The sequence below is a fragment of the Canis lupus genome, chromosome 1 (assembly GCF_003254725.2).
Source record: "Canis lupus dingo isolate Sandy chromosome 1, ASM325472v2, whole genome shotgun sequence".
Lineage (NCBI taxonomy): Eukaryota > Metazoa > Chordata > Mammalia > Carnivora > Canidae > Canis > Canis lupus.
Window position 1 is genome coordinate 119,381,520 of NC_064243.1, and position 14,542 is coordinate 119,396,061.

The following is a 14,542-nucleotide window of genomic DNA, read 5'->3' on the forward strand; positions in this document are numbered from 1 at the left end:
TAAATACTGTCAATACTATCTCTGACGGTATTTATTTTGCAGCACTTCTACTGCCTACACGGTTTCCTTCAGAGTTTGTTTTGGTCTACTTCTTAAAATACGCTCCTAGAGCTGCCTGAGTGGCTCAGCTGGCTAAGCATCTGCCTTGGGCTCAGGTCATGATCCCTGGGTCCTGGGATCGAGCCCCATGCTGAGCTCCCTGCTGGTGGGGAGCCTGCTTCTCCCCCTCTCTCTACCTGCTGCTCCCCCTGCTTGTGCTCTCTTTCTCTCTCTCCCTCAGATAAATAAAATCTTTTTAAAAAACAAATAATGATTTTATTTTCTTTTTAGGTGGCAGCTTTCATCGAAAGTATCTAAGGATCCCTGATGTGTGTGTGCAGGGAGGAGGCCCCCTATAGCTGGCTGGGAGACGTGTGGAGGGCGGCACTTGGCACCGTTGAGTGCCACACCCCTGCCGGAAGCCAGGACAATGAGCAGGTGTTTTTACTGAAAGGATTCATCTGAGGGGCATTTCTAGGCCCCTTCAGTTCCTTCCAAAAGACTGTCCTTCCTGAGAGGCTGTGGATGCTCAGTTTGGATCTCTGACTTCCCTCCTTCCTTTCCCAGCCACACTCTGCTGCCTCTTTTCCATCTTTCAAAAGCCTGAGGAAGTTTCTAAGCCACTAAAGACTTCACTGTCATTCAATTCATCCTTGGGGTTTTAGCTTATTTCCTTCTTTTCTTTCTTTTTTTGAATCAAGAAGGAAATAAATAAATACGTGTGGTCAATTCACTAACTGAAAGGGCAGGTCTCTAAAGCAGTTTTGAGAAGAACACTCACAGGTACGTCATAATTGCCCTGGCCACTTGCTGCTCCTTCTCGGGACCCTTTCCAGAGACGCATTTGAAAACTTATTTCAGAAAAGCATTAAGAGTTCTACAATGGAATATTACTCAGCCTTTAGAAACGACAAATGCCCACCATTTAGGTATTTGGGGATGGACCTGGAGGGTATGATGCTGAGTGAAATAAGTCAATCGGAGAAGGACAAACATTATATGGTCTCATTCATTTGGGGAATATAAAAAATCGTGAAAGGGAATAAAGGGGAAAGGAGAAAAATTGAGTGGGAAATATCAGAAAGGGAGACAGAACTTGAGAGATTCCTAACTCTGGGAAATGAACTAGGGGTGGTGGAAGGGGAGGTGGGCAGGGAGTGGGGGTGACTGGGTGATGGGCACCGAGGTGGGCACTTGACGGGATGAGCACTGGGTGATATGCTATATGTTGGCAAATTGAACACCAATAAAAAATAAATTTGTAATTAAAAAAAAAAGAGTTCTACAATGGTTTCACTACAAAGAAATTATCCACTTACAGGAAGTTGACCTAAAGAATAAATGAGAAATGAGTCAAAAGCAAAGAAACTATATAAATGCAGCCTTGGAATGGTTTACTCAGAACAGGGTCAGGCACACTGTTACCTTTCTCAGGTCTGCCGACAGTGGCGACGTGTCAATGGATAAGCAAGGCTCAATCTTGTTCCGGAGCACAGCCAAGGGCTGCTGGGAGCTGGACCGCAGCTTCTGCAGCTGAGAGAGCAGGAAGTCAACCACTTAATGCAAAGGGAGGACAGCCTCGGTACAGATGCTCATCAAAACCCACCAAACCCACCAAAATGAAAGGAAGAGCATCTACTATTCCCTCCCCAGAATAATAATAATTTCTTTAATGCAATAATTCACTGGAGGATCTCTAAAAGGATGTCTTCAGGGAGAGTCCCCACCTAAGGGGGTTTGGTTTCTCTTCTAATCTCCAATTCAGACGAGGAAGGAGGAGGATTTAAAAAGCAAAGAGCTGTCTTGGATTTTTACATTTCTTTAGGGTTATAATACCTGCTGCAGATCAGAGAGCCCATCAGTTCTCAAAGGATCAGGATTTAAGAACTGCAATAACCTATAAAACGGTGAAAAGGACCATTTGAAGGAAAAAGTGCTAATACTTCTTCAGTTGAATTCTAATTCTTCCTTGACAGAGATAAAACGAAATACGCAGTTGGCCCTTGAGCAACACAGGTTTGAACCGAGCGCACTCACTTACGTGTGGATTGTTTACACTGAAAGTGTACTCTCTTCCTCGTGATCTTCCTAATAACCTTTCCTTTCCTCCAGCTGACTGTATTGTAAGAATACAGTACATAATACATTTAACACACACATACGTGTTAATCGACTACGTGATGCTAAGGCTTCTGGTCAGCAGTAGGCTGGGGGGGAGGCAAAAGTTACACACAGACTTAACTGTGTGGAAGGTCAGTCTCCCAACACTCATGTTGTTCAAGGGTCAACTGCATACCCCAGGGCACAGCTGTGAAATTCCTGCTTGTCTTGTTTTGTCCTGTTTACTGATACAAAGGCCACAGGGGTCACATCAGTAGAGTGCTTGCCCCTGCACGCTGGCTCCCAGGCTGTGGACACAGTGCTGCCAAGCCCAGGAACAGCTGTTCTGAAGGAGATGGAAACCTGCAGGATTACCAGGTCATCTCACGTTGCCTCCTCCCTTCTGTGTTGTCATCTTGAACCACTTCAAGTTTCCCTGTGGCTCCCAGGGACTGACCAAATAACTGCCACAGTTTAATCAACGGGTTCTAAGTAAAGGGCACGGAGCCCAAGAGGAGAAGAGATACAACCTTTTAATATGAAAATAAAAGGCAATCAAGTAGCTCAGGGTTAATTTATCACGTTAGAATTAAATATGATGAAAGTAAGAAATGAGCCACATGGATAATGCAAGGTCTCTTGTTCCAGGGAAACAACCACACGCAGCCCCACGGCTTCCAGGTAGTCAGGGTGGAGGGATGCCTAGGGGGAGGATGTCCACACAGGGCAGCCCTCCCAGCCCCTGGCCCCAGGGCCCCGTGAGGAGCTCCTACCGGGTGAGAGGATGTTACAGGGCTAAAGGGCGGGCTCCGGGAGGCAGGCAGCCCAAATGGCCTTGCAGTCAACACCCTCTCCCCAGCCACCTAGGCCCATCAAACGATACAGTGCGACCAACCCAGTTGTGAACTGTCGCGAATTCCTTTGTCACTCTGGTGACTTCAGAGCAGCTACGGTTGCTTGGGAGGATAAGGCTGGCTGGGTAAGAAGTCATAAAAATGGGTATGAAAATGTTTCATGGATTAAACAGGTATGAAATAAAGCTACTACTCTATTGTTAACAACTCGTCCATGATTACCTTGTAAATCTGACAGGACAAAAAAACAAAAACAAAAAACAAAAAACCCCCACCAAAACCCAATTCCACGCTGTAAGTAACTAAATAGTTCCTCCAGCAGGTGGAAGACCCCTTTACCATCAGAAAACCAGGAAGATAGCAGATGCCAACCCACAGAAGATCAACAACCCCAAAGACCAACCATATCTAATTTGCTTCATGATACTGTTCACTTCACCAAGAGAATCAGGAAAGGGAGACAGAAAATGAGTATTTTCAGTGTAATAAAGATTTTAAAAGAAAAATCTACCCTAGTGAACAGGGAAAAAAAATTAACTTCAAAGCCTACAGCAGACACTAGATGCATATTTTCCAAATGGAAACTAAGTTTGAAATAAATAATAAAATCAAACGTAAATTCTTCCCCTGCTTATAATTTTGTTATAATTATCTCAATAAAAAATTTAGACCAAGGAAAAACTTCGTACTTCACACAGCCATTTTTCTCGTTGTGTTCTTTCTTCTCGGCCAACCTGAGTGGTTTCTCGTTTGGCTTCTGACATAAAACGCTAGGAACCAAAAAACATTCATTAGATTGTCTGAGTCCATTTACCTCAACCTGAAAATGCTTTTATTTTCTGGAAAAAAACTCAGTAAGTAGCACTGAGGAGTGAGTTGCTCTACGTGCGTGGATTTATTTCTGTGAGAACAGACACTCTGCTCTTTAAGGATGAAAACCATGTTCCCTGGGCTTTTACCTTCCTCTGTCTCCCAACGTTGACCCGAGGCTGGCCCCAGACACAGAACTGAATTGTGAATGTTGACACCAAGCACTGAGAGAACCCTCCAGAGCCGTAAGCCAGCCAGCTTGACCCTGACTGATGTTCTCTTTTCACTTTTTTTCTCTCCTGGCCCCGTCCTGAGGCCAGCTCCAGTCACACAGCTGCAGTGGTGACAGCAGGTCTGTCACCCAAATCCCTGGGAGGAAACCTCTCCCTCTCTCTAGAGGATCTGGGAAATGGGCGCCCGGGTCTAAAGAGGCATGGGGAAACCTCTATCTGTTTCCTCTCATTTCTGCTGCTGTTTTGCTCCACAAGTGGCCCCAATCGCACACAACTGCACGCCTGTTTCTCCCTGAAAGTAAAGGAAGCCCTTCAGGGACAAGACCAGCGATACCAGATGGAGATCTGGGCCCACACAAACCGTGAAAAGCACTGATGGTAACTACACAGGTAAACACAGGAGGTATTTTTTCTTTCTGTTTATTTAAATCTCTTGAAAAGATCCCTGTTTAAATAGAAATGATACTAAAGTCTACAATTTATCAAGAATGTATAAGTGAAATGTGTGACGCTAACGTAAAGCCCAGGAGAAGAAGAATGGAACACACGACTCGAAGATCTTACGCTACTTGTGACACGTGTAACAGCACAGCTTTTCCGTGATTTCACAAACAACATTAAGCTGCATTCTGACATGGCCAGCGTTACAGTCAAAGCCTCTGATTCTCCTCTCCAACAACCGGTCCTGGCCCTGCCGGCTGGCCCACGTTCACCCAGCCTTTACCATTTCACTGGACCTGCCTTACAGGAACAGCTTTGTCCAACAAGGTAACAAGGAGACTCTAGGGCCACTGCCAATTTTTGGTCAATTTTGCTGTTGACCAGTTGTTACAGGTTTTTCTTTTCTTTTTTATTTTTTTTAAAGATTTTATTTATTTATTCATAGAGACACAGAGAGAGAGGGGGGCAGAGGCACAGGCCGAAGCAGGCTCCATGCAGGGAGCCCGATGCGGGACTCGATCCAGGGTCCCCAGGATCACACCACAGGCTGCAGGTGGCACTAAACCGCTGCGCCACCGGGGCTGCCCCAGGTTTTTCTTTTAAATTAATATACGTTCAATCAAAATATCTGGGGCTACTCTATTGAAACTGAATCCTTTCCTATCATCAACCACACAGAATACTGTGAAAGACAATAATACACTTATGCATCTAGTCCATTACAATGAATTTTCAAATCATACCTTGCTGCTGGTATATCTGGCTCAGCATATATGGTTATCCCCCTCTTTGTCGGCCAGTACACTGAGGATTCAACACACTGTAAAAAAAAAATCTCTTTTAGCAAAAATATGTATTCTTATGGAACTAAAATTCCATGGACATTATTCTCATAAACAACCATACCAGATTATTTTCAGGCAACACAGACACGGAGAGACAAAGAACTGGATGTGATTATGCCATTGCTACAATCACTAGATTAAAGTGTCCAAGTAGCAAGCAGTTGGCACTTCAGATAATCAGTATTTCAAATGTCCTCTAATGATTTCACTTGTCTTGTTGAAGGACTGGAAAGACACGTTAGGCTTGAACTGTTTAAATGTCCCATAATCTCAGGTTTTCACATCCTTGTTAAATGAGCATAAATACGGCACCTGGGTGGCTCAGTGGTTGAGCATCTGCCTTTGGCTCAGATTGTGATCCTGGGGTCCCAGGATCGAGTCCCGGCATCAGGGCCCCCACAGAGAGACTGCTTCTCCCTGTGCCTGTGTCTCTGCTTCTCTTTCTGTATCTCTCATGAATAAATAAATAAAATCTTAAAATAAGTAAATAAATGAGCATAAATAGGGGTGCCTGAGTGGCTCAGCCAGTTAAGCATCTGCCTTCAGTTCTAGTCACGATCTCGGGGTCCTGGGATCAAGCCCCACGTTGGGCTCCCTGCCCTTCGGGCTGTCTGCTTCTGCTGCTCCTCCTGCTTATACCCTCTCTCACTTATGCTCTCTCAAATAATAAAATAAGGTCTTTAAAAGAAATAATAAATGAACATAAATGCCCAATCCTGCAGAGAAGCCCCTAGGTCAGGAACTAAGAGGGAAGCTGGAGTTATCTTGTTCTTTTGAATTAGAGCAAACACACAAACTATATTTCTTCCTGAAAAAAACACTATGATAGCCAAGGATTTAACAGAAAACATATTTCTGGTTCCTAGATTTCAAATGAGAATATTCTAAAATTAACATTGCATGAGCTTTACACCTAAGAAACATTTTAAAATACAACCTGATTTACATCTTTCAAACAGATGTGCTGTTGTTTCTTTTCAGATTTCTTTTTGGGTGAATCTCTTAATGAATCCATATTACATTTTTTATTTTTATCTGCAAAATAAGAAGTGATAAAAAGCTATCTTAGGGCTATTAATAGAAAATATAACAAAAAGATGATACATTTAAAAGTACTTTCATAAAAATCTTAACACAAGAAATTATTGTGGAATACGTTTGATATTAAACTTTACTTGAAGAGATTACATTTAAAAATCTTGTTTCAACCCTCATCACGTGAAAAGATGTTTAAGTAATTCCTTTACTGGCTTACTAACAATTAAAATAATTTATTTTCCCAACTTGGCAGACTATAATTTTCAAAGAGGGCCACACATGTCTCCCAACACACGTGCTCTTCTTACAATGTGTCACTGACACGTGTCCCACTGAGAGACGGGCTCTGTATTCCCTTCTTGTGAGTCAGGGTGGGGCTTATAAACAACATGAAGTGGTGTTATGTGACTTCAAAGCTCAATGGCAAAAATGCCATGTACTTAGGACCTGTCCTCTTGAGTGCTCACTTTCCAAACCCAGCCAGCATGCTGAGAAGACCCTCAAGCAACCCCATGGAAAGGTCACTACAGGTATTTCAGATAAGTATCCCAATCAAGGTCCCAGTCAAAGGTTAGAATCAGCTGCCGCACATGCAACAAAGTTTCAAATGAACCCAACTGTTTCTGTCACCACTCAGCCCTCAGGGCTTCCAGCTGAGGCCCCAGACACTGCAGAACCAAGACAAACCCTTTGCCCTGTGCCCATTCTGAATTCCTGACCACAGAATCCATACGTGCTATAAAATGGTTGTTTTCCACCACTAAATGTTACCAGATGTTAGCAAAGCGATCAAGACCAGAATATCACCTGTACTCAGTTTCAGCAATGATCCAGGATCACAACGGTGCATCTCACTTGCTTCTTAATAGCACGGAGGTACAGAAAGCATTAGAAAACAGGCTGAATTTGAATAGCCAGCAGGCAGCAAAATCCTAAAGCAGACTCTCAAATATCTTTATTCCTTAGGCCTAAATCTGACTTTGGAAAAGTGATAAACACTGTGCAGTGAATATGAATAATCAAGTTAGGTAATTATGCTAGGGTAAAAACTGACATGTGATGGGAAGAAAAAGAAAAGGAAAAGAAAATCAACCTAGCAATCATTTTTTCAGGGTACTACAGAGGTAATTCTGGAAAAGTGTTCACTCTAAGCATAAATAAGAGAAACACAACTGAAATGACAAGGTACAACTTTCACTATTAAGTAAGATAATTATTTTAGTAATGCTGGAGATGTGAGATGATGTTGTAAACTGGTCTAACCTATCTTTAAGGTAATTTGGAGCCAAGCCTGCCTGTCATGGGATCTTGGGTCTGGAAATACATTCTCTCTTCAGGATGTGACCTTACAGCCAAAAATAAAAACTCTGATCTATGAAGCAGGAGTGAAGGTAAGGTGGTTGATGAAATTTTCTGAGAGAAAATGTCCATACAACACAAGCTTTCAAACAAAACCAAAAGTCCACAAATCTATGCCATCATAAATGTTAAAACAAATAAGCTCAAAAAGGTTTTGTCAGGGGGGCAGAGATTCTTATCTGAGGAAATGGAGAAAGAAGAACATCTGAAAAGAGCTCTAAAATAAACATACTTAAGATAGCCAAGAGATAAAGAGGACTCATATTCATGAAACAAAGCAGGTGCATATAAAAAGATTTGCAGACGTAAAAAAGAACTGTTAGAACTCTAAGCAGCAGGAAATAGTCATCAGATTGAAAACTCAAAAGATAAACTAAACTGGAAGCGAAAAGTGGTAATTCAAAGAATTAAGAAAAGCTTCCAAAAACATTTCAGAGAAATAAAAAGAAAATGGAAAAAAAACGCTATGAAAAACACATGATAAATGAAGAGACACCAATCTCTGTCTAATAGATTCAAGGGGGGGGGGGGGGAGATAAAATTTAAAAAAAAAACCAGCAAGTTAGATATGAATTCTGTAATTGAAAAATTCCACGTGTTAAAAGAATAAATCTAAACCATCCATTCTTGGACATATTGTAAGAAACTGCAGACTATCAAGGATAAAGAGAAAAACCTAAGAAATCAACAGAACATACTAATTACTTACCAAGGAACAACAGATTGACAGATTAGAAGAAAATGAACTACTATCTCCAATGTTGAAGGAAAATTACTAAGAACCTAGAATATCGCATCCAGTTTAAATATTGCCAGATGTTAACATCTACTACCCACAACCCTCTTCTGAAAGTACTAAAATATGTACTTGAGAAAGAAGAAAAATAAACCAGTAGAGTAATAATAACCATAACAGTATTAATGACCTAATTTAAAGTGGAGTCGGGAGGCCAGAAGGGGGAGCTCTCAGACTGTGACATTCCTCACAGCCCCTTGCAGACCCAACTGAAGGAGACACACCTTGCATCTTCTGACAGGTAGAAGCCTACCTGACTATCCCTGCCGGGGAAGGAAGATTTTCTCCCCGCCCAGCAACAGCTCAGCCAATGAGAAACTGTCACTACTCAGCCAGAGAAGCCTCTACACTCTGGAGTCCCAGTTTACTCCCATAGACTTTCTGTAGAAGAGTGTTCCTCCCCTTTGTACTCTGGATTCCTATGTGGGTTTGCTGTCACTTTCCGGACCTGAATTGTAACTCTCTACTATCCCCAAAGAAACCCACGGGCTGGTAAAATAACTGCGTGTTTTACTTCCAAAGTCGACGGTATATATACCCATTTATGCTGATGTATAAGTCAAATGAATGACAACAACGCAAGAGACAACAGGGAGGGATTAGGAATATTTTGTTATCGTACTTGTACTACCTGTGAAGTGGTACAGTGTCATCTGAAAGTGGACTTGGACTGGTTGTAAACATACATGGCAAGCCCTAAGGCAACCACTAAAGTAAGTGAAAAAGAGGTATAACTGATAAGCTAAGAAAGAAAAGAACACAGAATCTTATAAAATGCTTAATTAAAACTCAGATGGTAGACAAAGAGTGGAAGACAAAAACAGGAACAAAGAACAAGGGAATGAATAGAAAACAGTAACAAATATGGTCAGTATTAATCCAACTCTATCAAATAATCACTTTATTTTTTAAGACTTTTTTCATTTATTTGAGACAGAGAGGAGAGCAAGTAAAAGCACGAGTGTGTGTGGGAGGGACAGATAGGGAGAAGGAGGCTCCCCAAAGAGCAGGGAGCCCCATACGGGGCTCAATCCCAGGACCCTGGGATCATGACTTGAGCTGAAGATGGACGCTTAACCGACTGAGCATCCCAGGTACCCCTCAATAATCACCTTAAATGGCAATGGTCTGAATACACCAAGCAAAGAGGTTGTCAGAGTGAACAAATACAAGACCCAACTATACACTGTCTACAGGAAACCCACTTTAAATATAAAGACAGAGAGATTATGGGAAAGATACACCACGCTAACACTGAGCAAAGAAAGGTAAAGTACCTCTATCAACTTCAGACAAAGTAGACTGGAGAACAAGGAAAATTATGAAGGCAGAGGCATTCTGCAATGATAAAGGAGTCAATTCTCCGAGAAGACATTACAGTCCTTAATGTGTATATGCCTAAGTAGACAGCCTCAAACTATGTGAGACAAAAACTGATTAAACTGCAAGGAGAAACAGATGAATCCATAATAGTTGGAGACCTGAAAACTCCACTATCAGAAATGCACAGAGCAAGCAAGCAGAAAATCACAAGGATACGGCTGATTTCCACACTACCATCAGTCTACTGGATATGACTGACGTCTACAGCCTACCTTCCTCAACAGCAGAACACGCCTTCTTCTCAAACTCATGTGGAACATACACCTAAACAGAACACACTCTGAGCCACAAAACACCGTGGGCCATAAAAACACATGGAAAGTTTAAAAGAACAGAAACTATACAATGTATACTCTCGGACCATAATGGAATTAGACCAACTCAGTAATAAAGATAGCTGGAAAAATCCCAATATAGTTAGTTAGAGATTAAACATCCCACTTCTAAATAACCCCTGGATCTAGAAGAAATGTTGAGAAATTTTAAAATACCTCAAACTAAATGAGAATTAAAATACAGCTCATCAAAATCTGTAGGATGTAGTGATAACAGTACTTCAGAAAGCAACTTACAGCATTAAATGTATGTATCAGAAAAGAAGATGGAGGGATCCCTGGGTGGCGCAGTGGTTTAGCGCCTGCCTTTGGCCCAGGGCGCGATCCTGGAGACCCGGGATCGAATCCCACGTCAGGCTCCCGGTGCATGGAGCCTGCTTCTCCCTCTGCCTGTGTCTCTGCCTCTCTCTCTCTCTCTCTCTCTCTCTGTGACTATCATAAATAAATAAAAATTTAAAAAAATTAAAAAAAAAAAAAAGAAAAGAAGATGGATCTGAAATCAGTAATTGGTGAGGGCTATCCTCCTAGCTTGGAGACAGTTGCCTTCTTGTGTATTCTCACATGAAAGAGAGGGAGCACTCTGGTGTCTTTTCCTCTTCAGACAAGGGTATGAGTATGAGCCCTGCTGGACTAGAGCTCTATTCTTATTATGTCATTTAACCTCTTAAAGACTCTATCTCTAAATACAGTCATGCTCGAGGTGGTTGTGGCTTCAATATATGAATTTCCAGGTCACACAACTCAGTCCACAGCATGATTTTCTTTGGGGAAAAAAAACAATAAAAACAATAAGCCTCTAGCAAAGTTAACTAAGAAAAACCCAGGTGACACAAATTACAAATATCAGAAACGAAAGAATAAACATCACTACAGACCCTATGGACATTAAAAGGATAATTAAGGAGTACTATCAACAACTCTACATTCACACAATTGATAACCCAGATGAACTGGGTCAATTCCTCGAAAGACACAGTTTGCAAAAACTCACACAATTCAGTCCTAAAACTGGTAGGTGGGGGCAGAGAGAAGGGCATCTGATCTGTGCCAGCAGAGGAAGGAACCCTTGCTCCACCGAGAGCAAGACATTGGAGCCCAAGCAGAGTGAGGTGAGTGCCCAGTGGGGGTGGAAGAGGGGAGAGGCTTGGAACCAGGTCAGGTGATGAGGGTGCCTTCCCAAGGGTGGGAGTGAGAGGCAACTAAGTGGGAATGCAGAACCCAAGCAGAAGTGGATCTCCGGGGAAGTGAAATGAAGACAGCGTCCACAGGGTGGCTGTGGATGGCAGGGGGTGGGTCTCAGCCAGAACCAGGTGAGTGATGGAGGCAGGTGAGGTCTGAGGGGTGGCAGTGCTGTCAGCTGACACAGTGAGGAGCGCATCTGTGCAGAAAGGGTAGTAACGGCAGTGAACAACCGGTTATTTATAAACCAGAGTGGTTGCTTCTCTGGAAGACTGACCCCATAAGTAACTGCAGTAGGGATAAAGGCAGACAGGAATCTCACACTCACAGAGGGGCATGAGAATTTGGGAAGGCAGAAAGCCAGAAGAAACCCAGCAGCAGCGGGATCAATCCCGCCAACTGGAAGTACTGGTGTGAACTCCTGGTTTTCAGTACATGGGTCATACACCGATGCAAACAGACACAGACGTAAACGTGTGTGTGCACAGGTGCACATACACGGAGAGCCCCCAGCTCTGTCCACTGAAGGGCGTGGGAGCAACACCACCACCACAGAAAGGGGCACACCTCACTCCCACATCTCGGCTTTGAAATGCTCCTTTAAAAGGAGCCAGGGTAGGGCAGCCCAGGTGGCCCAGCAGTTTAGCGCCCCCTTCAGCTCAGGGTGTGATCCTGGAGTCCTGGGATCCAGTCCCACCTCAGGCTCCCTGCATGGAGCCTGCTTCTCCCTCTGCCTGTGTCTCGGCCTCTGTCTGACATAAATAAATAAAAAATCTTAAAAAAAAAAAAAAAAAAAAAGGAGCCAGGGCAACTTGGAGAAATGGTTTATTTCAGGGTCTCAGAGAGGAACCCATACTAATGTGGACTAATGAGCAAATGAAAAGGAATCAGATATTTAAGTTCCGTGGTAGCAGCCTATAAAATATTTACAAGGTGAAGAACTTTCCGTGGAGAAGCCTGCCAGGTGACACCTTCATGAAGCCATCAAAAGGACCTTCACCAGCAATGAGACAAACCAAAGCTCTGCATCCGCTGGCAAGGTGGAATGGGGGGGCACAGCGCCTCCCTGGAGGGATCCCTGGAGGGATCCCCGCCACAGGCGCATAAGCTGAATCTTGTCATGACAAAATGTCTGCGACAGCTGAGGGATATTCTGCTCAACAGCCAGTCTAGAGTCTTCACAAGGGTCAAGGTGATGCTGAGCCGCGTCCCTGTGCCATAAGGAGTCGCGGGGACAAGTGGCCCAACCTGCCTGGCACCTGAGGCTTCGGCGATCGCCATGCGTCCGTGCTGGTCTTCTGAGTTGTCTGGCTCAATTGTGAATATTTTTGAGAATAACCTTGTTTCTGGGTAAAACACACTCCAGTAATGGGGAGAGATCCAGGCAGCAATTTATCCTCACAGGCTTCAGAAAAAGTTCTGCGTAAAGTTCTCCGACTCTTCCGTAATTACATCTGTGATGATCCTAAAATAAAAATCTCCCTAAGAAAGTGGATGCAGGCCCCATGAAAGCAGACACTTGTTTCCTTCCCTGCTGAGCCCTGACGGTGGTCCTGACGCCCCAGGGCTCCTGGGCTGTGTGAGCAGGCTGTCCGAGGAGTCAAGACAGCGTCTAGGACTTGTGGGACCCAGGAAATTTAACAACAATCCCCTACCCCTGGACAAGCAGAGCAGGACTGATTCCATTTTGTGCTACCCCGGCCACCTCCCCTATGACCCCCACATGACCTGCTTATTGCTTAAGGCGCTGCCCCACCCTAGGCGAGCCGCTGGGCACACCCTAATCGGAAATCGGCTCATAACAATGTAACCCTGCTTTGTGCCCCCCAAAACTGGGCGCTGATTCTGACCAAAGTAATAGGCCAGCTCAAGTGGATCCTATAGGGTAAGGTGTAATTCAATCGGCCCCCTGCGTGTGGACCGGCATGACTGTGCAGCTTTCTGCGTATCCCATGGGCCACTGGCCCCGATAAAGCTGCTACGCCTCTTAGTCTCGGGGTCCAAGTCCCTGCTCCGCTGTGTCGGGTGTACTTGGACCCAAGCTCGAGCTTGTAAATAAACCCTCGTGTGTTTGCATCGGTATCGGCTCCTCGGTGGTTTCTCGGATTCGCAATTTTGGGCACAACAGGACTGATAAGCCTCGGGATCGAAAATTAATCATTAAGGGCTTCAAAATCTGGAAACATCCGCCAAAACAAATAGGTAAGGGGAACGATCAAGGTTTACCTCCGGGGAACAGCCTGGGGTGAGGAGAGGCGGGGAAGAGAAAGTTGCTTTTCATCACTTTTCAGTTCTTCTCTGCTAGTTGATTGTTTCACCAAGTAATAACAAAGCATGATACTCTGATTTAGAAAACCGCAAGACAACTTCAAGGAGAAGTGCCAAAAATTAAAATACAATTGAAAATAACTTCTCTCCATGTGTACAAGGAAAAGATCTTTGCCTGGATTCCAAGTAACACCTAATGGATCTGTGACACACCACAACCAGTTATATCTCACATCAGCTTTCCTTTACTTCACCATCAAGACACACAGGTGCATCCCGACACTGACCCCACTAAGGGAGAGCGGGAAATGCTTAGGGTCCAGCAATCCGGGGCTACAGAAACCATGGGGCTCCGTGCTCAGCGGGGGTCGGCTTGGGATTCTCTCCCTCCGTACCCCTCGCCCCCATGCTTGCACATGTACACACACTCTACTACACAAACACATCTTTTTAAAAAATCCTCTAAGGACTGCAATGCAAATTCTGTCAGCATCTGCCCCATAAATTGTTGGTTCCACGAGACTGAGAAAGAGAGAAAGAGAATTACCACAGCCCTTCTAAACAACCCTTATTATCTTTAGACAGTTGAGAGCATCCTTTGATGCTACAAAATAAGGCAAGTGAGTGAACTTACCCAGGATCACAGCACTTGGGCCAAGGTCACCAACACCACCCTTGGGCCACGGATGCTGGAGAGACTGAGCCAGAAAAGTTAAGCCATGTGAATCTGACAGAAAGAACACAATTCAGGATTAAAACATGCAATAAAGCTCCAACAACAAATGCAAAATGCACTGGCACACCACTTCAGCTCCTGCTCTTGCTGGAAGGTCGGGGGAGACCTAACTCCAGGCAGGAAAGC

The 14,542-nt window shown here is 43.9% G+C and overlaps 1 protein-coding gene across 7 annotated transcripts in view; it reads right to left on the reverse strand.

Annotated features, from left to right (window-relative positions):
* TDRD12 (tudor domain containing 12) overlaps positions 1-14,542 on the reverse strand; it is a 70,292-nt gene that overhangs the window by 29,962 nt on the left and 25,788 nt on the right. For all 7 annotated transcript variants that reach the window (XM_035712095.2, XM_025425229.3, XM_025425230.2 and 4 more), the window contains 6 exons: positions 14,315-14,407; positions 6,260-6,357; positions 5,221-5,297; positions 3,683-3,763; positions 1,876-1,936; positions 1,465-1,572 (listed from right to left, as the gene is read on the reverse strand). In XM_035712095.2, the coding sequence (XP_035567988.1) occupies positions 1,465-1,572; positions 1,876-1,936; positions 3,683-3,763; positions 5,221-5,297; positions 6,260-6,357; positions 14,315-14,407 (518 nt within the window). The remainder of the gene's footprint in view (positions 1-1,464; positions 1,573-1,875; positions 1,937-3,682; positions 3,764-5,220; positions 5,298-6,259; positions 6,358-14,314; positions 14,408-14,542) is intronic.